The sequence below is a fragment of the Castor canadensis genome, chromosome 14 (genome assembly GCF_047511655.1).
Source record: "Castor canadensis chromosome 14, mCasCan1.hap1v2, whole genome shotgun sequence".
NCBI lineage: Eukaryota > Metazoa > Chordata > Mammalia > Rodentia > Castoridae > Castor > Castor canadensis.
The window spans coordinates 73,426,070-73,449,317 of NC_133399.1; the positions used below are offsets into that span (position 1 = coordinate 73,426,070).

Here is a 23,248-nt window from a genome sequence, read left to right on the forward strand (position 1 = left end):
TATGAACCAATTTGAAGCTTAAAGCACCCTCATAGATACCCTGGCTTTTACAGCACTATGAAATGACAGAGCAAGCCCCTTTATTTCCTTTTAAAATTATTGTTGTGCTTGGGGTCATTGTGACATTTACAAAAGTTCTTAAAATACAGCACATTGAATTCACTCCTTCCATCATTCTCCTTTATCTTCCCCCCCACTTGTTAATCATCTTAATCCATTTTTCTCTAAAGATATTTATATTTGGTAATGATTTTTCTAGTTTTTTTACATACAGGAATTAAAGACATACTTTTCATGTAGCCTGCAAATATATATTTCCAGTATGTCATCTTTTAAAATTATTTTTTAAAAGAATCAAAATCAATAAGTAAATAAAAAACTAGCCACCTTTGTTGAGAAGTAACAGAAATTTTCAATGAATTCTCTCGTAAAGCTAAAGTACTACTGGCTATATAAAACAATGAATCGACTCTACTGCTTTAGTAGTTTAAAAATAAAACTTCTGGGGTAGTGAGAAAAATCCTTTTCATTAAATGCTGCACACTGGAAACTGAAACTAAAAATAGCTTCCAAAAACATTAATACCTAAGGATAATTTCTTCTCTTCCCCAAATACCTCACACACACACACAAAGGTGAAGAGTTTGGTGAAGTCAGATTATCAGTTGTTTGGAGGCAGTTCTGTCTGTGAGGGGCAGGATGGAGCATCTTGGAGTGCTGGGGTTTTCTCTGTTTTGATCTGAGTTATGACGGCATGCATGGATTTTTAGAACTTGAGTCTGTGCACTTTGCTGTATGAGTATCATACCTCAATACAAATATGTTAAAGTGTTGTATTAAATGTTTTCAATATTGCAAAGTGAATTTTACCTAAAGGAATCCCAGTAACATCTGCAATTCCCTTCATCTCCTCTTCAAAAGGTCCAGGAATGTTGCCAAGTAGACCAGGCTGAAAACAAATACATTAATACTTATTTAATCTAAAAGCATGCTTTTGAGATATGGTTCTTTGACATATTAACTTATTCCAGATATTGCTACAAAAAGTGGTAAGAATTATTTTTAAAAGCGTTTTACACCATCTATTTAAAAAAGATTCTATGTAATGCTCTTTTTGGACCTCTACACAGAGACTTATGTGTCTCAGATTTTTTTTTTCTGGCTTTACTTTCCCCCAGTCTCCAGAGAGTGAGAACTGGAACCATTCCACCTGAATAACCTAACATGACCCACAACTCAAAGAGCAGTCAACTTTCTGCTCAGATTTACCCTCTAGCCTCTGGCATACACTACACTCACAGCAAGAAACACACTATTCTAGTGGTTCACAATATATTTTTTCATGGTTAATAATTTTGAGCAAAGATGCATTAACTGCATTCTGTTAGCAAACAACTATAAGCGAATTCAACGGTGGACATTGTACTTTTATTCTTAACTGCAATACTCACTAACATTGAGATCACAATTTAAGTTCACATCCTCTTGCTGAGACAAAGTGACTAAAGTTCACAAGTTCTCTTTTTCTGGATAATGTGATCTAACTAAGCATATTTTTCCTGTGAATTCAAAGCAATGCATAAATGTAGTGTTCTAGCCAGTTTAACAAATACAGCTTCGTGCATATTTATTAACTACGACATCAAACACGATGCTTTATACAGCCTATGTCATTTAATCCTCACAACCACCACATAAAATATGTATCATTAGTACCTAATATTCTTCCCAATGAGAAAACTGAAGTTCCAAGGTGTTCGACTGATTCAAGCCTTAAAACCCAATCAGTTCTGAAGCATGGCACCAAAACACTGCAATGCTGCTTTCCAACTAACATTTATAATAAAAGGGGAGTTAGAGCACATGGGGTATGTGGATGCCTATTCTTCTTTTGTTCCTACCAACTTTTATTTTGGGGAACTCTGGTAAGTATGAATATACAGGATAGCCTTAACCAAAAGCTAAGAATTTAACATGAGTTAACAGGTTTGATGGTTGGCAGGCACAAGTGTCATAATCTCTACAGAGGGGTCCAGATCATCCAGCTTCTAGGACAATGATTCTTCACCAGGGCAGTTCTGCCCACCAGGAGAGATTTGGCAATGTCTCAGGAAGTTTTTGGTTGTCACAACTGAAGATATTACCAGCATCCTGTAGGTAAAGGTTAGAGATGTTGCTAAAATATCCTAAAATATACAGGTTAGTTCCTATAACAAAAAGTTATTCAACCTCAAATGTCATTAGTGCCCCAAATCTGCCTTAGGGTCTTGACCTCCACACCCTGAAGAGAAAGAAGGCAATGAGGAATGCTTGGAAGGTTCTAAAGGCCAGGCCCTAAGACTTCCACTGGTTCCACCTACATTTAAAAGAAACTGAGATATGGAGTCTTCCTGAATGACTAGGAGGAAATGTAATGGTCTAGTGTTGCACAGCCATAAGAAGCACTCAACTCAATTGAGTTTTAAGGGTCACAGCTACTGAGGGGACCTGAAAGAATACAGGGCTGGGCTGAGGATGTCATTTGATCATACCCAAAGAAACCCGAGTGCCCTGAGATACTTGGGCAAAGTACGCACAGGAAAAAAAAAAATCAAGTGTTTTTGTTGTTATTGTTTTGTTTATGTTTTTTCTGATGCTGAGGATCAAACTCAGAGCTCCCCACATACTAAGCATGGCACTCTATCACTGAGTTACACCCTCAGCAAAAACCAAATATTCAATAGCATACTTACAAACCCAAGCATAAGGGCAAGTAATTCCATATTCCCAGATGAAATACACATACCTGTTCATTGCTCTGTAAAATAGTCTATACATCAAATAGCAGTTAACTGCAAAATGTGCCATCCTCTGTGTCATATTACTCTAATATTAACAATGCCAAGAATTTAAGTCCCTCACGTTTTGGCAGTGGTCTAGAATAAATGCATATATACCTGAAGTTCCTGAGAAGTGGCTGAATTATTCCTTTACATAAGTTCCAGACATTCTGAACTCTGTGTGCACACATGTATGTATGTATGTGCTTAAAATTCATGGAAAATATTTCTTACCAACTTTTGATCCACTATCTGCACAATTTTTCCACTTGGCACAAATGTATTTACCATATTCCTCAGGGAATTCACTATAACTCTTATCTGAAAAAGTAAATAAAACACTTAAAAGATATAAAGAAGTGCTGAGACTTAAGATTAATATAGGTATAATGAAAACAGATATAGACCTTTTTTATTTACAGATATTTAGTTAAATCAAATAGAAAGTACTATTTGAAAATATTTTCAATTAACACATAAGGATAATTTTATCTTTCAAATATATTTGCTTTTTAACTACTTAAAAGAAGGGAGATTTAGAGATGAATCAACTTAGAATGTAACACATTTATACATGGAAGCAATGCTAAGAATCTCCCTACTGTATAGTTATCCTTATCTCAACTAGCAAAAACGCTTTGTCTTTCTTATTGTTGTTTATACTCTCTCTTCAACAAAATTAGAGATAAGGGCAGAACAGATTCTGCCTGAAAGCGAGGGGGATTTGGGGGAGAAATGGCCCAAACAATGTATGCACATATGAATAAATGAGAAAAAAAAAGGGAGATGATGGAAAGTGAAAGAATCAGAAGGCAAAGTCTCACAAAAAAGAATAAGAAGTTACCTTTTCCTCTATCACTACTGAACACAGCAGAAAAATATTAAAAACACCTTTCAACTATTTGGTGGGTAATTTCATGAAATGTTTTTTTAAAAATATAATTATATTCAGAAAAGTAGAAAGAGAAGATTCAAGAATCATTGCATACCATTGGTGCCTTGTGAGTCATTAATTCATGCCATCTTTTGTAGGGTGGTAAATCAAGATTTATGGTGTACCATGAAGTTGGTCCTCTGTAGCTGTAAAGAGAGGTATACTATTTTGAAATACTGAAAGTTGTTTTTTGAGGGGGTTAGACTAGACAGCTATATCTGTAAGGATAAATTTGACATTTATTCTTTTTTTGACATATATTCTTAATAGAAATTGGTTACTCAAACCAAAATTTGTAAAGAAAGTGCTCACCTTAATTTGCATCCAGTGCTTCTGCCCTCCATTGCACATTACAGAAATCTTGGAATGGAATTATACATTCTGAACATGGTGTGGTGGCATATGCCTGAACCAGCAATTGGGAGGCTGGGCTACATATTGATAACCTGTCTCAAAACACACACACACACACACACACACACACACACACACACACACACACACACGAATTATACATTCTGAATCTGGAAGGATAATATAATTTGGTGATATGTAAGAGAATCAATTGTGGCTCAAGAGCTATAACCTAAATATTGCTGATGGAAAATATCTACCTTTCTTTTTTCTTCCTAAATATCTGATTTCGTATAGGATTTAGTCCAGGCCTGGACACTTCTCTAGTTGGTTTTCTAGTCTCAGAATTCTCTCTTGATCAGTCTAACATGATTGCTAAATCTTTCTCTCTAGTGATGGTCTCTCAGTGAGGTCATCTCTTAAGCCCCAGAGTGGCAACAAATATGAGCTTCCTATGATTGGCTTCAACAACCGTTATGATTCTCAGAAACTCATCTTCCCCAGTATATACTTCTTTTCTTTTCGTTTCTTTGTACTAAGTCCAAGGCCAAGTACTATTCTGTCATATCCATTCTCTAACTTCCTACTCTTTAACTTACATACAGTAATTTATACTCCCTTATCTATGGAGTATTTTTTCAGTGGACGAACTGAATGAATGAATACTCCTGCTCATCATTTCCTGGCACTTTAACTAAACTGAAATTGCTGCTAAGGGTGTAGCATCCAGTGATTTATCAGTGCAAAGCTATACTTAAAAACAGTCATCATTAGATTCCTTATTGCTCTATTCTAGAGAAGGGTAGGTATACTCTGGTGTGTGTTGCAAAATTACCAGGCTCTTAAACCAACATGTTACCTAGACTTTTGTCTAGAGCAAGGGATGGGTTATTTCCTAAAAATCAACTGCTGTGGTCTTTGTATACTACTGTCATGAATATTTGTTTCTCTAATTAATGAAGCTGAATTTCGGGACCCATAAGGTTTTATGAAACTTAACCAGCAGCAATTTGTGTTGTGATTTAGGTAGCAAACAGAAGCATACTCAATTTTGGAAACATACATTTAAACAAATCACAATGAATGAATTTTGTTCTTCTCAAAGCATTTTCAAGTTCCCCAGTTCCTTAGTATCTACATGAAATGCTATACTTAAATGTTAGAAAAAAAGCTTTTCATCACAACAAATTGTTTCACTGCCCATAATTTCACATGCAAAATTCTGTTCCCAGTTCAATAATATGTTACCCTTGTTACGGGCAGATGCTACCAACCTTCCCTATCCATAAGCAAGCATTTGGGTTTCCATGTCTAGTAGCAATGACAAATTGGTGGCCCACTGGAGCTATGCGTGTTGGCAGCACTGTCATAAGATATATGTTCTACATATGAACTCCAATCAGCTGTTTCTTCCCTCATGACACCCAAGAAAACCATCATGTCCCTACAACTGCTATGAATTCCAGGTTATCTTTCTGTTCAGAGTCTTGGACATTGTTCAAGGATTTCAGGGAGGAAATGGACAGGAGTTTACTACAGGAAGGAATTACAGTTTTGTAGAAATGGTGAGATCTGAGAAACTTTATACTATAACTTCTGCTAATCAGAAGTTTTTGAGAACTGGTTTATCTGATTAACAAAATTTTTATAATGAAAGTTTAACATAATCCCACATTTTACCTTTCAATAAATATTTTTCTGCACCTCAATTTCCTATAGAAATAAGGAGAGCAATGAGGATTACATTAAATATGAAAAAAATACTCAGCAGCACTGGTGCTCAAACAATAGCAATCACCATAGTATGTCTTCCTACTTTACTAAAAACAGTAAGTATCGTTGCAACATTTTTCAGATTTAGCATTTGCTATGTCCAGGTGATCATAATGTCAATCAGATGAGTCCACATGGTTCTCCAGGTGGTATGGAAACTAGTTCAAGTGACACAACACACACATGCAAATAAGAGAGCAGATGCTAAGCGCCCAGTGAGCAGCAGAAAAGAAATGCTTAATGTGACTTGGATGGATACAGATGGTGTGGCTATCACTCCCTGAATGTCTGCACTGATGTGACTGGTCAGGCAGGATGAACGGGTGTCCCTTTCCTCCTTCACACTTGCCTTTGGATGCCACCAAAATTTGTACGCTTGATTGAAAAGGATGACCTCACAAGGACAGAAAGACTGCTTGTCATTCAAAGATACATGAATGTGATTTTGTCTCCTAGACACCAAGATTCATTTATACACAGTTCAGCAAAGAGAAGGATCAGAGCAGAGCTGGATATTTTGGTATAGGAAAAAATGATAGTGAGGTAGAAGAAATCCAGCAGAAATAACAAGGTAAGCTCGCTTTCTGCTTCCTCCCTAAATTCTCCCAAAACTAATGAACCAATAAAGAAATGGGCAAGTGAACTAAACAGAACTTTCTCAAAAGAAGAAATTCAAATGGCCAAAAAATACATGAAAAAATGCTCACCATCTCTAGCAATAAAGGAAATGCAAATTAAAACCACATTAAGATTCCACCTCACCCCTGTTAGAATAGCCATCATTAGCAACACCACCACCAACAGGTGTTGGCGAGGATGCAGGGAAAAAGGAACCCTCCTTACACTGCTGGTGGGAATGTAAATTAGTACAACCACTCTGGAAAAAAATTTGGAGGCTACTTAAAAAGCTAGACATTGATCTACCATTTGATCCAGCAATACCACTCTTGGGGATATACCCAAAAGACTGTGACACAGGTTACTCCAGAGGCACCTGCACACCCATGTTTATTGAGGCACTATTCACAATAGCCAAGTTATGAAAACAGCCACGATGCCCCACCACCGATGAATGGATTAAGAAAATGTGGTATCTATACACAATGGAATTTTATGCAGCCATGAAGAAGAACAAAATGTTATCATTCGCTGGTAAATGGATGGAATTGGAGAACATCATTCTGAGTGAGGTTAGCCTGGCCCAAAAGACCAAAAATCGTATGTTCTCCCTCATATGTGGACATTAGATCAAGGGCAAACACAACAAAGGGGTTGGACTTTGAGCACATGATAAAAGCGAGAGCACACAAGGGAGGGGTGAGGATAGGTAAGACCTAAAAAACTAGCTAGCATTTGTTGCCCTTAACGCAGAGAAACTAAAGCAGATACCTTAAAAGCAACTGAGGCCAATAGGAAAAGGGGACCAGGAACTACAGAAAAGGTGAGATCAAAAAGAATTAACCTAGAAGGTAACACACACGCACAGGAAATTAATGTGAGTCAACTCCCTGTATAGCTATCCTTATCTCAACCAGCAAAAACCCTTGTTCCTTCCTATTATTGCTTATACTCTCTCTTCAACAAAATTAGAAATAAGGGCAAAATAGTTTCTGCTGGGTATTGAGGGGGTGGGGGGGAGAGGGAGGGGGCAGAGTGGCTGGTAAGGGAGGGGGTGGGGGCAGGGGGGAGAAATGACCCAAGCCTTGTATGCACATATGAATAATAAAATAAAAATAAAAATAAAAAAGAAATAACAAGGTAAGGAAAGAAGTATACATACCATGACATACACACACACACACACACACACACACACATACACACACACACAAAGCAATATGGAACTAGTTAAGTACCCATCAGGGAAGGTTTACAGTCTGCAGAGCAATCAATTCATAGACACGTCAAGTACACATAAAAGGGAGGAGGAAAGAAGGCCTTCAATGTGGAAGGTATTCAGTAAATGTTTGATGAATTGGGGCAGTGACAACAGCAAAGAGACACATCAATAAAGCCAGTATGGCACTAGTGGCAACAGAAAGGACTTCTGAAAGCAGGGCAATGAGAAGTGAGCTGGATGGTGCATTGGCTTGAGGATAGCATTAAAATTGGTTACCTCCAAATATTGATGCAAAGGTGAAATCAAAAGAATTTGGGGGCTAGACATCATGGCTCACACCTGTGATGCCAACTGCTCCAAAGGCAGAGCTCAAGACGATCATGATTTGAGGCCAACCCAGGCAAAAAAGTTAGCAAGACCCCATCTCAGCAAATAAGCAGGGCATAGTGGTTCATAACTGTAATCCCAGATATCCAGGAGGCACTGGTTAAGACTGAAGCCTGAGGTCAGCTCTGTACAAAAAGTATGAGAATCTATCTGAAAAAATAATCTAAGTTATAAAGGGCTGGAATTGTGGCTCAAATGGTGGTGTACTTGCCTAGGAAGTACAAGCTCCAGCACTGCCAAAAAGAAAAAAATTAGAAAAAGAATTTGGGTTACTGCAATGCAATCAATAATAATTGATAATCAGTAGTAATCACATAGCATGTTTTTCTACTTTATCAAAAGCAATAAATATTCTATCATCATTTTTCAGACTTAGCATCTACAATGCCCAGGTTATCACATCAATTACACTGCCTGGGGGCACTGCAGGTGGCTTGAAAATGAGTCCAGGTGACACAACATATGTGCAAACAAGAGAGCGGATAGGAAGTACCCAATGAGCAGCAGAGAAGTGCTTAATGGGATATAGGGTGATATCCAGTGTCTCAAGGTTACTGGCACAGAGGTTATTTAGTACATACAACTTAGGAAAGAGTGGTATAATATATATAATTTGTAGTGCTGACAAAAACTGCACATCTTACCATTACTGGTTAAAGTTGCACTGTCTTCTCCTCATCCCCAACAAGAGGGAAGAATAGGACAAAGACCATTCTGTACACCTTTCCTTCTTTTCTACTCTGTGCCCTTAGGACCTATGAGCTGCTGTCTTTCTTATAGGCCCATTTTGCCATGAAGTACTGGAAAGATAAAAAATTTAGACTAAAATAATGTCAGACATACTAAAACAAGATATTGGTCCTTCTCTTATGTTTCCCAATCCTGTTATGTCCTCAACAGTTTTATCAAACAGGTTCATCCACTGAATGTCTCACAAATGAGGTCCTGTGCTTTTCTGTTTCAGTGTAATTTGGGAGCTTATATCCAGACACCAGAGAGTCACAGCTCAGTGTGTACACAGTCCATGCATTTGTCTTAGATGAGAAAAACACTTGCTGGCAGACAGGAGAATTTAGAGAAGAAAGCAAAACCTTTTGTTTCCTATAACCTTTACAGGCCAGAAATGGACATTTTTTAATCACAGATTATTTGCATATTTGTCTAAGATCTTAGCCAAATGCCTAAGTACAAACCAAGGGAAATCAACCCTTGTCTCAGGATAGAAGGAAGACATAACTGAAATTTCTATTCACTATCATTATTTTTATGAGAGAACATACCATACAGAAAAATCTCTGCACAGATCAAAGTGAGTTTTGATTATCTGATGTTTACTCACGTTGGTCCAGAAGGAGGATAAGTTGATTTTTTGCAGTCTTCTGTCCACTAAAAAGACAAACAAAAACATTAAAAGTTTCAATCATAAATGCTTACAAACTGAATAGGCTATCTGAAAAAAAAAACTGCAGTTTGTAAAGACAAAAGTCATCCTTTTAGACCATTTCGATACCTTTTTGAAAATGTGTTTATTTTTGAGACAGGTTCTCACTATGTAGTCCAGGCTGATCTCTAATTCAAAATCCTCTTGCCTCTGCATCCTGAGTGCTGGGATTACAGGCATCCTTGGTAAGGGACACAGCACACATGTTCAGTTCAAAACCTTTCAAAGAGGAAAGCCTTTCCTCTCAAGAAAACTTCTAAACTATTAAGGTCTCAATACAATTTTCACAAGTGCCAGCTGTTCTAACTTGATTCTTTTATTACAAATATATTTAGTGAAAAACTAATGTAAGAAGGGAGATGGAAAATCTTTCTATTAGATGGGCTGACTTATCAGTAAATGACTTGATAGGATATACTATTACCTGAAATTCTTAGTCAACTCTATTGCAACCCGCCCTGGGATTTGCATCTCAAACCAGATTTTCAGGGCATACTGCACAAGGCCTGTGACAATCTGGCCAAAATATAACCATCCCAGCCTCACCCCCAACACTCCTCTTAACAGTCACAGCCACACGCGAGCACCCTCATGCTGGTGTGTGTGCCATGTTCCCTACCAAGGATGCCTGTTCCCTAACTTGGTGAACTTCTGGTTCTATCTTCTAACATTTAGTCTGAATACTTTTTTTGTGTGTAAAGTCTTCATCTACCTCCAAATATTCATGCCCTCCTCTACACTCCCACAGCATTTGTACACATCTCCATGACTACAGCATGACATTTCACTGCAATATGTCTCTGCAGTACTAGACTATAATCCTTGATGTGAAGGCAGCCCCAACATTGAGGTCACTGCCTGAAACAATGAGTGTATGTGCATGAGCCTAAGTTAGGGAGGCCAAGGTGAATTTTCTCCTAACACAATTATCCAAAATATCCATTCAAATTTATGATTCTTTTATTACTGGCTCCAGAAGGCACCTGTGTTGATCTACCCTTTTTCAGAATCCCAACACTATAAAAGTAAATTTTTTTTTGTGATACCAGAGTTTGAACTCAGGGCTTCCCACTTGACCATTTGAGCCATGTCTCCAGCCCTTTTGCTCTGGTTATTTTGAAGAGAGAATCTCACTTTTTTGCCCAGACTGGCCTGTATTATAATCTTCCTAACTTATGCTTTCCACTATTATTGGGATGACAGATGCATGCCACTATACCTAGTTTGTTTGTTTTTTTCCCATTGAGATGGGGGTCTCACTAACATTTTGCCAAGGCTGTCCTCAAACAGTGATCTTCTCAATCTCAGCCTCTCAAGTAGTTATGTCTACAGGTATAAGCCACCAGCACATGACTTATTTGTTTTCTTAAAAAATATAAATCTATAACAAGAGAAGTTAGAGTAGCAAAGGAAACTACTGGAATGTAGTATGAACTCAGAAAATATATCTGTTGTACATTTGTGCAAGAATGGAGCTCTTAGGTCTTGTTTTAACTTTTGGTAACACTGGGAGTATAAATCACATCATTTGTGATTCAAACATTAACTGTTGTGAAAATGACCCTACCACAGTATAATTTTATAACTATGGGCTTGTCTTGTAATTTGGGGTTGAATTAAACAATATTAAATTTGTAGTAAAAGCTGACTTCCAGTAATGTTCAATAATAGTAGTTAACAAAAGTTCTTGTTAAAAAAAAAATCAGTCTCAGCTCTGAGCTTGAAAACTGCTAAGTTTTGCTGTTACCGTGTGTCTATTTCAACTGCTCTGTTATATGGAGAATCCAGCTTCTATTTCTGATACAAATTCACAGAAAAGATGACAGTTACCTCTACAAGAGCAAATGAGGTTCAATAACACATGACAGATTTCAATATTTACCACAATGTTTCATTCTGACAATGAAAAATAACAACCAACATAAACTTAAACACTTGCATTTTTTCAAGTTTTGTAATTTGCTCCAGTCAGCTGTTTTCTGCTCACAGATATTTTTACCACTACCAATTGTTACATATCGTAGCACATAAGAACTTCATGTTGAATTACTATTTTCTCAACTTCTTTGAAAACATAATTTTTAAGTAAACTTTACAGAAGCAAATTCTTCAGGCATTTCAAACTTGGCACTGATCTTCTAGTAATTACCAACAATTGATCAGAATCAATACTTTAAGAGCCCAGGAAACCACTCAAAATAATTTTCATTTTTTTTTTGTGGTACCAGGGATTGAATGTGGGTTCTCACACATGTTAGCAAGCACTCTACGACTAGCTAACATCCCCAGCCCTTTCTTAAAAAACTTTAATTCAGGGTCTCACTAAGTTGCCCAGGCTGGCTTAGAACTTGTGATCCTCCTGCCTCAATCTTCTCAGTGCTGAGATTACAGGAACTAAGACTGAAGTTGCTCCTTAAAGTTACAGACAACTGTTCTCACTTAAAGATAGGTGAAACGATTTTCTCTGACTCATTTCTTATGCTGCTACAAGAGATGATATAATTTAGTTAACTCTCCATTGGTAAACGACTTTCCACAGTTTGCTTAAAAAAAAAAAAAAAAAAAAGATCTACTTGGAGCCAGGTGTAGTGGTGCATGCCTGTGATCCCAGCACTGTGCAGCCTGAGGAGGAAGGAGGATGGCAAGTTAGAGGCCAGCTGTGGTTACATAGTGAGCCCCTAACTAAAAAAAAATAAAACTACTCAGAGATGTACTCTCATTTTACTTTAAAAAAATTTTAAGTATATTCTGCTATGATGAGACATTATAGTTTAAGTTTTCTTGCTTTTCTGACAATTACTTTCCAATGAGTTGGGAATACTGTGATTAGTGTTTAATTTGGTAATGTCCCCATGTGTTCTTTTAGGACAATTCCACTGAAAAATAGTAACAATGCTTTGCCATCTAATTCAATTTCAAAGTAATCCACATAACACTTTGCCCCAAAAGCACATTTGAAGCTCACTTTGCTCTTGTTCTGGCATGGTGGATAAGCACTGGTAATTTTTCTCAAGATATATTGATACATATGGCTCTTAAGATGGTATTGAGGGTAGATCAAAGATCTTATTGCAAGATCTGAAACTGTGAAACTATTACAGGAAAGAACAGAGAATACACTGGAACATATAGGCATAGGTAGTAACTTTATAAATAGTACTCCGATAGTTCAGCAACTAAGAGAAAGGACTGACAAATGGGACTAAATCAAATTAGAAAGCTTCTGCACAGCAAACAGTCACTAGACTGAAGAGACAGCCTATAGAATGGGAGAAAAATCTTTGCTAGCTATACATTTGACAAGGGATTAATTACCAGAATATACAGGGAGATAAAAAAAAAAAAAAACTAGGCAGGTGCTCTGGTGGCTCACACCTGTAATCCTAGCTACTCAGGTGGCAGAGATCAGGAGGATTGTGGTTCAAAGCCAGCCTGGGCAAGTATTTCACAAGACCCTATCTCAAAAAAACCCATCACAGAAAAGAGATGGCAGAGTGGCTCAAGGTGTAGACCCTAAGTTCAAACCCCAGTACCTTAAAAAAAAGACAAAGAATCAACAACCCACTGAATAAATGGAAAAGTAAACTGAACATACCATTCAATTCCCAAAAGAAGAAGTACAAATGGCCAATAAATAAATTAAAAAATGCTCAGCATCCTTGGCCACAATTGATGAACAGATTAAGAAAATGCAGTACATGTACACAATGGAGTATTATTCCGTCACAAAGAAGAATGAAATTCTATTGTTTGCAGAAAAATGAACAGGGAACTGGGATCATCATGTTAAGTAAAGTAAGCCAGGCTCAAAAGTCAAAGTTGAGAAGGAGAAGGAACACGATTGTAACAGTGGCTCTGCATGAGGGACTATGGGGAGGCAGAAATGGAAAAGACAATGATAATAATATTGAAACACAATGCCTTTGTGTATGAAGACAGTATAACACAACACCCTAAACTGTTGAATAACTGGGAACAGGGAGATGGAGAAAGAGTAACTCACAGAAGGAGAAGGGGTTAATCTGATTAAAGTACAATACGTACATATGTAAAATACGAGTTGAAACCCCCTTGAACAATCACAAAAAAAAAAGATAGGAAAATAAAACAGGTCCCATCCTGATGAAATTGTTCTAAGAAGGGAGAAGGAGGGATGACGGAGAATGATGGAGGGGTGAATTTAATTAAGATATATTGTAAGCACATTTGTAAATGTCACAATGAATCTCCCCATATAACTAATATATACTAATAAAAAAGAAAGACAGTATTGAGGGCTTGGCAGAATAGCTCAAGTAATAGAGTGCCTGACTAGTAAGCACAGGCCCTAAGTTCAAACCTCAGTACTGCCAAAAAAAATAAATAAATAAAAACAAAGGCAGTATTAAGAAATATATGATGCAAATAAGAAATGGTGGCAACTACAAGAGGAATTCACCATGTTTGGTCTCCTCTTCTAGTAAAAGAAAAAGCAAGCAAGCAATTAGAAACTCCAGGAGACAAATCTGTACAAATAAGGCATGATAATAATATGAATAAACTAAAATGGTACATGATTTTAGTACTGGGGTTTTAACACAGGGCTTCATGCTTGCTAGGAAGGCATACTACCACTTGAGCCACAGCCCCAGTCAACATTTGAGCATTTTTTAACAGCCACAGAATATGGGCTTTATTTATAGAAAAATAAAAGCAATCATAACACACTGAACAAGGACTAGTTTTTACAATTTAAATACTACTTACTGTTTTCATTTTCAGTTTTTGAAGCAGACACAGAGAACACATGGAAAATGGAATTATCATTATAATGATGTTATTAACATTGACTAAGCAAGAGTAAAATCATCTAGAACTGAACAAGGAAAGTGAGAAAAAGGGAGAGGGTACAACGATGTCTGCAGGTTCTAGCCAGGGCAATTAGGCAAGAAAATGAAATAAAAGGCATCTAAATTGGAAAAAAAGTAATATATAACCTTGTATGTAGAAATCCTAAGGAATCTACTAAAAACTTGTTAGAACTAATGAGTGCAAGGTTGTAGGACACAAGACCAATCTACAAAAATCAACTGTATTGCTTTACAGTGGCAATGAGAAAACTGACACTGAAATTAAAAAAACAATTCCCTTTTCAATACCAGCAAAAGAATACTCAGGCCAGGCATGGTGCTTCACAACTATAATCCCTACTCTCAGGAGGATTGAGAGTATGAGGCCAGTCTCACATACATAGCAAGATCCTGTCTTAAAAACAAAAACAAAAGAAAAAAATACTTAGGAATAAATTTAACCAAGGAAGTGCAAGATCCATACACATGAAACTGCAGAACACTATACAAAGAAATTAAGGAAGACTTAAGTGGAAACTCATCATTTTCATGTACTGGAAGACTCAATACTGTTAAAATGGCAATATTCCTCAAGTGAATCTGCAGACTTCAACACAAAAACAGCCAAAACAATCTTGAAAAAGAGCAAAGTTAGAGGACACAATTTAAAAATTTACTATGACAGTAGGTACAGTAAGCCTTTATTGCAGTAACAGTTACTCACCACAACCACAATAACAGTAAATCTTCACTACACTAGTCAAGACTATTTATAGACAGATACATAAGCAATAGAAAAGAATTGGGGGTTCTAGAAATAAACCCCACATTTATGGCCAGTTGGATATTGTGTATCTGGTAAGAGACATGTTAGAGTATGTAAAAATCTTACAACTCAGAAATACAAATAATTTAGAAACAGGCAAAGTACCTAAACAGACTTTCTCCAAAGAAGGTATACAAATGGCCAATAAGGACACAAAAAGACACTCTGAACATCATCAGCCACTGGGAGATTGTATTTCACACAGGGGTAACTGTACTAGAGACAGAACAGTAAGTGCTATGCTAAGGGAGGAGCTAACGCAGAAGGAACAGGCAGGAGGCAGTCTGTCCATATTACTTGATTTTCTTTAACTACGTACAGCTACACAAAATTTTAAATATTAATCTTTTAAACTGTATGATTTTATTTATATTATGTGGAGGATTTTCAGAGAAAGAGTCTCTGACATTTTTAAATGTCTAAGCTAGTCAAAATTATTTTAAATTACTATTACCTCAATAGAGGGCACAATACTTTAAATTCACTAGTTCATGTTTAGTGAATTTGGGTATGGATACCAAAAAAGTAGCACCCTACTCAATAAAATTTTAATTTACAAATATGAATTTTCCAAACATCATTTAGTAAGAAGGGTAATTACTAACATTATAAATGCAATTCTACTTTACTTTATATGCAATACAAAATTCTTCTAACTCTCAGAACTTTTGGTATTTTAAAATATAATTTGACTCTCAAACATCCAGTTTACATCCTTTTGGTCAATTTCAAGCTATCAGGAATTTTATAGTTAGGTTCAGGATGGCAGGCTCAGCTCCAAGAGTGATTTGTAGGTCACACAGCTGGTGACAGAATCAGAGTCCACACTTCCCCTGCTCTATCACAACTTCCCACAGCAAAAAAAGTCTAAAACTCATGCTGCAGTTTGGTTCCTAATACAGAGTAACCTACACTTAGTTCAGGGCTTTCATGGTCACTAGAATTAACTCAGCAAATAAGTAAAATAAAGTGCCTCCTCTCCCTCCCTAGTAACTGTGCTTGTATGCCCTGTATTTCCAAAGCCAATATAAAAATCCATTTACAGTTGCATTTCTTACTATACAACTGTGAGGGAAGTTGAAAGTGCTCTGCCAAGTTTTAGGAGAGAAATCAAGCTGCCCAGAGGTAAGAACGAAAGAGCAATCGCAACAACACAGGTGGGAGTGCTGAGGTTGTTAACTGTGATAATCCTAGCTGCAATATACAGATATGAAATCAGCATAGTACCTGGCTGTAAAGAATAAAAAGTAGATGCCAGTGAAATTAAGTAAGGCCACAGCACTGACACTTTGGTACTTCAGGTACACTCAGGAGGCACTGACACCAAAGTCATTTAGATGACAAGTTAGTTTGGGGAGCAGGGTAGAAAGAACACTACCTCCTCACACCCTCAAGGGAGGATTCTCCAAGAGAAAAACACCTTCAAGACCTATGTGCAGCCCTGAAATAGAATTATGATGATCTCATTTTCTATTTGAAGTTCCTTATTATCCCCAAATTTAACTATACATGGTTTTAATAATAGACAACCTTATCAAGGTAGGTAAAAATTTAAGTAGATGATAGGTAGAGATAGTATGTAGTCTGGTATCCTACGCTACTTTATCACAGGGGAAAAAAATCAAGTTTAAGATCTCAACACCACCCCGTCTTGCCACCTACCTCTCTTTTGTATTGCTTTCTAAGAGCAAAAGGAAATGTAAAGTATGACATTTCTATCTGTGTGAAACTCTGGAAAATGGTTTCTAAAGATTTTCTGGGTCAGTGAATGCTCCATTTTTTTTTTTTTAGTTATTTGATAGGAGCTTAAACCTCTTTGAAATTAATCAGTCTTTATGTCCTCCCCACTCATTAAGAAAAACTACAGAGTTACTGAACATAACACAGGAAAATAAAAATTTTGTGCACATTTGGAAAGGTCATAATAAAACCCCTTTAAAAAATTGCAAGTTAAAAAAGGGAGGAGGCTGGTAGGGGGAGAGAGTAATTAGAGGAAATAAGTATGATCAAAGTATATTAATTACATGCCTGTATGGAAATATCACAACAAAACTCCTCACTTTGTAAACTTAGTTACACTAATAAAAATTATTTTAAAATACAGTGAAAATTATTTAAGGATTCAATGAATGTACCACACCTAATTAAAAAAGAAAAAAAGACATAACTTACCCAGCTCCTTAAAATATTTGAGTTCTGCAGTGTTAGTGAGAACCTTAAAGAAATGTCTGTTTCTATTAATGTAGAAAAGTACTGAAAGTCCTTATGGACTTCTCAAAAATAAAAAAGAGAGAATGAAAGATAATTTAAAAAAATTATATAGCTCACACCAGTTTTCATAACAGAAAAGAAGTTAAACAACTCTAGCGAGTCTTTCAGGTTTTGATGGGATGGTACCCTATTAAATTGCTAAGATTTAGGTAAAAGGAAGGTGAATAAACTCTCCGAGAGTACAGCAGCCCTGTCTATGTTGTTGACTGACCCATCATCACCATTTGGAAAGGAATGTGACACATGGTGGGCACGCAGTAGTAACTGAGAGACAAACAGGTCTGTGCTTTTGTAGTGTGGAAAAGCCCATGCCATGTAAGACTGGCAAAGCCACACAGGGTTTGAGAGAGTTTTGGAAAACTGAAAACCACCGCTGATGCTGATTCAATAGCTAATATCAACTGTTACTACTTACATGATGCATTAAAAATAAGTTCATTCGGCAATTCATTACTTGAGTCACTATGCTTCATCGTCACAGATCTTATGAATCTGCTCAGATTTATTACTGAAAACAGTCATCTCCCACTCCAGTGCTTTTCCTTCTGATCACTCCTAGTCCTGCTGTAATCTATTTTCTGCCCCCAACATTCTCAGGGCAAGATGACCAATATCTTTCATCTGTCAAACAGAATGGGCACGTCCCACCTCAAATGTATTCAACATAAGTAACCTGTCCCCTCTCTTCCCTGGGTGTTCTGTCACACTTACTATCCCATTTGGGCTGCTGCTTTAACTTTGCCAATCTCCCCTTGACCTGACATATACAGATAAAGTCAGCTAGCCTCTGCCTAGTTCTTTTCTTTTTATATGCTCTTTCTATGAGAGTTCATCTACACCAGTGTTTTCAATTTATCATATTACACCTAGATTCCCAATCTCTCTTTTCTAAGCACCAGTTTCTTTTTTTTTTAATTTTATTATTCATATGTGCATACAAGGCTTGGGTCATTTCTCCCCACTGCCCCCACCCCCTCCCTTACCACCCACTCCGCCACCTCCCTCTCCCCCCTACCCCCTCAATACCCAGCAGAAACTACTTTGCCCTTATTTCTAATTTTGTTGTAGAGAGAGTATAAGCAATAATAGGAAGGAACAAGGGTTTTTGCTGGTTGAGATAAGGATAGCTATACAGGGAGTTGACTCACATTAATTTCCTGTGTGTGTGTGTGTTACCTTCTAGGTTAATTCTTTTTGATCTAACCTTTTCTGTAGTTCCTGGTCCCCTTTTCCTATTGGCCTCAGTTGCTTTTAAGGTATCTGCTTTAGTTTCTCTACGTTAAGGGCAACAAATGCTAGCTAGTTTTTTAGGTGTCTTACCTATCCTCACCCCTCCCTTGTGTGCTCTCGCTTTTATCATGTGCTCAAAGTCCAACCCCTTTGTTTTGTTTGCCCTTGATCTAATGTCCACACATGAGGGAGAACATACGATTTTTGGTCTTTTGGGCCAGGCTAACCTCACTCAGAATGATGTTCTCCAATTCCATCCATTTACCAGCAAATGATAACATTTCGTTCTTCTTCATGGCTGCATAAAATTCCATTGTGTATAGATACCACATTTTCTTAATCCATTCATCAGTGGTGGGGCATCTTGGCTGTTTCCATAACTTGGCTATTATGAATAGTGCTGCAATAAACATGGGTGTGCAGGTGCCTCTGGAGTAACCTGTGTCACAGTCTTCTGGGTATATCCCCAAGAGTGGTATTGCTGGATCAAATGGTAGATCAATGTTTAGCTTTCTAAGTAGCCTCCAAATTTCTTTCCAGAGTGGTTGTACTAATTTACATTCCCACCAACAGTGTAAGAGGGTTCCTTTTTCCCCACATCCTCGCCAACACCTGTTGTTGGTGGTGTTGCTAATGATGTAAGCACCAGTTTCAATAGCCTGCTTTATTATCTCTCTGCCACCCAAAATTCAACATAACCAAAACAAAAATGATCCTCACTTTCCTGCCCCAAACTTTTCCCATCCCGTGTTCCCTGGCAATGATGCCACCATTGGTAAAGGTGAGCACTGCAGAAATGTGTAGGTTGTGCTGACACCCCTCTCCTTTTCCCTCATCCATTCCTGTCTTCTGCTCATTCTCCCTCCTGATTTTCTCTGGAAACACCTATTTCTCTCCCAGCCAGTGGTGCCACCTTCTAACAGTTTTCTCTCTGCAATAGTCCTCTCGTGTTCACCCATACTCACTCTGGCTCTCCTCCATTCCAAATTAATCGTTTTTCTTTTGTCATCAAATTTTTATATTGTTTAAAACCACCCAGTAGCTTCCTATTGTTTTCAGAATAAATTCCAAAATCCTTAACAGGGCCAAAGAACCCTGTATGAAGTCATCTATACTCCCTCTCCAGACATTCCTCAGGGTGCTTAGGTCACTCCCATTTTTTACTTGGCTCTTCATAAATTCAATAATGAAGAATAACTCAGGAAGACATGAGTCATATGCATATTATAAAAAAAGCCTCAAACACAAAACACACAACCAAAACCCTACATAGATTCCAAATCAAGTGACTTATTTGTTATTTAAAGCTGGTCCTCATTATTCATAGGTAAATAGAGGTACATGCCTCTATTCGGGACACACAGGCAGGAAGATCTTGAGTTCAAGGCATCCTGTGTCTCAAAAACAAAATAAAAACAAAATAGCTGGGGGCATAGCTCAAGTAATAGAACATTTGCTAGCATATGGGAGGCCCTGGGTATGATTCCCAGTACTACAATAAAAAGAAAAAGAAGATCATTTTGAAATATGTTTTGTTATCATGGGGCTACAACAGTTTGTCATATAATGATTGAAGTCACTAAACTTCTATGCAGTTCCAAAGTTGCTTTTGAGAATTAGCTCCTAGGACTTGCCCAGGTCATTCTGCCAAGTAGAGATTTTAAAACAAAACAAATACCACACACATAACATACATCTCTGCCATTATTTTAAGAAAGAACATTTTTAACAACAAAAATTGGAAATTCATAAAATCAAAATAAAGGCTAACATTGTAAATTAATGGTTTTAGTTTATAGCTTTACTTTTCTCCTTTCATTAAAAGACCTGTGGAAACATTTTCCTGACCGACAACAGTGGACAGACTAGATTCTGACAATCATTGATCTAAGTAAGAACTATTAAATTCATTGAAACGCTGTTCACTCTTCTTATTTAGAAAACAGCTTTTCAAAATATCTTGCTTGGGCTATAGCTCAAGTGGTACAGTGCTTGCCTAGCATGTGCAAAGCTCTGGGTTTAAGCCCCAGCAATGCAAACATAAATATATAAATAAACAATAAAACAACACTGTTGCCTGGAAAAATACAAGATTAAGAAAGAAAACAAACAAACAAGAACAAACAAAAACAAGTAGCCCCTGACATCTGAAACTACTCTGATGTTCACAGGTAGACCTCAATATTATTATCAGCTAGTCTAACCCTCACAAAGCAAGGCCAATTAATGATTCTGTCTAAGCACTGACAAAAATAATGACACTACAACTCACCAAATATCAAACACCCTCTTCTCCTGCTAAGTGAGTGAATGCTTTTTTTCTTTTGGTGGTACTGGGGTTTGAATTCAGGGCCTTGCTAGGCAGGTACTCTACCACGTGAGCCATGCTACCAGCCTTTTTTGCTGTAGTTGTGTTTCAAATATAATCTTGCTTTTATGGTTGGGCAGGTGCCCTCCTATTTATGTTTCCTGAGTAGCTAGGATGATAGGTGCATGCCACCACACCCAAATTTTTGTTGTTTGAGATAGGGGTTTCCCTGTTTGCCCAGACTTGTACCAAGTGTGAACCTCTAGATCTCCACTGCCTGAGTAGTTAGAATTACAGGTGCCACAAATGGCACTGGCCTGAATGCCACTTGCTTGAGTTCTTTACTCAAGATTTGTTCCACTTTCTAAAAACATCCAATCTACAGCAAGCCCTGGATTCCTTAGATGTACACCCAAATCATACAACCAAAGTCCAAATTCTGTAAAAGGTGTTTTCTAACCCACAGTTGGCCAGGGTGTGCATCCTCCTTCAGTTCCAGTAACATTACACCCAATTTGTTCAACTATTAGTATATTCCTAGGGGTCTTTAGATGAAGGTCATCAACAGTACCAAAATATCAAATTCTTTAAAATATTCCCATAATACCAACCCCTCTCAATCAAAATTAATTCTCTATCCACACTAGGTAAACCATTTTCCTTATATTTCAATCCTTGTCCACATGTACACACTGTGTATTTTTCTATTACTGATATCGCTGTATGCACTATTTTGCGTTCTATTTTTAATCTGGTCTATCCCATCATAGTCTGATTCTTAAACTGTCTCTCCTTCCTGGAATAAAAGAACAGAGAGACTGTATATCTTGCTCCTACTTTTGACATACTGCTCCTAGCAATCCAGTATCATTCTCATCTAGCCTCAGGTCAGATGCGCCCAGGTTCTTCATCATCTAATCTACTGACAGAGAAAAATGCAATCCTGTTGTTTTTAAAGAAATGAATTATGAAAGAGCGCCGTGACTGGACATCAAGAACCCAGCTAAGAATGCTTCATTAAACAATAGTGTGACCTCTGGCTAGCTTTTCTCACTCCAGGTCTACTTCCTCTTGTGTAAAATGAAAGAGTCAGGGCTGGTCCCTGTCTCCCGCAGTTGAGTCTGTGACTTGCTTGCGGAAAGGGCCACGGGACAGGCGTTCCCACGACAGGGCGTGGGGACACCACGGGCGCGCCAGCTTCCTCTGCGCTGCTTCCAGAGGGAACTTCTTTAAGGGAAAGCACCTGGTTACTAGGCAGACAATGTCAAGGACATCAAGCAAACGGTCGCTTGAACTTTTCCCCTAAAGAGTTCTGGATGCGAGAGGCTGGAACTGGTAGTTCAAATACTATCACTCAAACCGGAGAATGTGCGCGAAACACACCCAGCCATTCTGAGGAGACGTGGGTTTCCCTAAAAGATGTTCTTGTTCCAGCCAGCCCCAAATCGACCGAGGATGGGGCTCACCTGTCCGGTATGCACCCACTCTCCCGCGGACAAAACCACAGATCCTGTAGAAGATGCTCCCCGCGACCAGGTGTTCCTCACTCTCGCCCACCCCGCCACACCTGCACCCGCAGCCCCGCCTGCACCTGCAACCCCATCTGCGCCTCGGCTCGAGCTCACCCACCGGCGGCGCGTGCTGCGCCACGGCGCAAGTGACGGCCGCGGCCAGGAGGACAAAGGCGAGACGACTTCGGCCCAGCATCTCTCCAGCCCCTAAGGCCGCTCGAAGGGACTCCCGCAAACGCAGCCAGAGCACCGCTTTGGCCACCCAGCAGGCCGCACCCCTCCCCCCACGTGATCCGCGACTGGACCATACCACGCGAGGCGGGGGGGGGCGCGGCGAGACAGAGTAGGAAAGAGAGGACTGTGGCGTGTCAGAGTCGCAGTAAGGGCGACAGAACAGGGAGACTTCTTGTTGGAGGACAGACCCCAAGCATAGAAGGCAGTGCTCGCTTTATGACCGTGGTGCGGCTCGGCGTTTTCCGCCCCCCCCCCGCTCTGCGGGCAGTGGTTGGATCCAGCTTTAGCCCCGCCCCGGAGGATGGGCTGCAAACCTTAGTGCGCAGGGGAGGGGCGTGCAGGCCGCGGGGCCCGGGCCTGGGGGCGGAGATCTGGTGTTCATGGAGTGGACCCCCCCTTCCCCAAACCCACCCACTGGTCGGGTCTGCGCTGGGCCCTTTGGGTACCCAAAGTCCACAAAACGGACTTAGTCTCAAAACAGAACGGAATGA

General features: G+C 38.5%; 1 protein-coding gene across 2 annotated transcripts in view; it reads right to left on the reverse strand.

Annotated features, from left to right (window-relative positions):
* Asah1 (N-acylsphingosine amidohydrolase 1) overlaps window positions 1-22,800 on the reverse strand; it is a 31,471-nt gene extending 8,671 nt beyond the window's left edge. For both annotated transcript variants that reach the window (XM_074054776.1, XM_020172515.2), the window contains exons 1-5: window positions 22,642-22,800; window positions 9,447-9,493; window positions 3,809-3,899; window positions 3,054-3,140; window positions 871-949 (exon numbers count right to left, since the gene is read on the reverse strand). In XM_074054776.1, the coding sequence (XP_073910877.1) occupies window positions 871-949; window positions 3,054-3,140; window positions 3,809-3,899; window positions 9,447-9,493; window positions 22,642-22,719 (382 nt within the window). In that variant the 5' untranslated portion in view covers window positions 22,720-22,800. The remainder of the gene's footprint in view (window positions 1-870; window positions 950-3,053; window positions 3,141-3,808; window positions 3,900-9,446; window positions 9,494-22,641) is intronic.
* Between the last annotated feature and the right edge of the window lie 448 nt (window positions 22,801-23,248).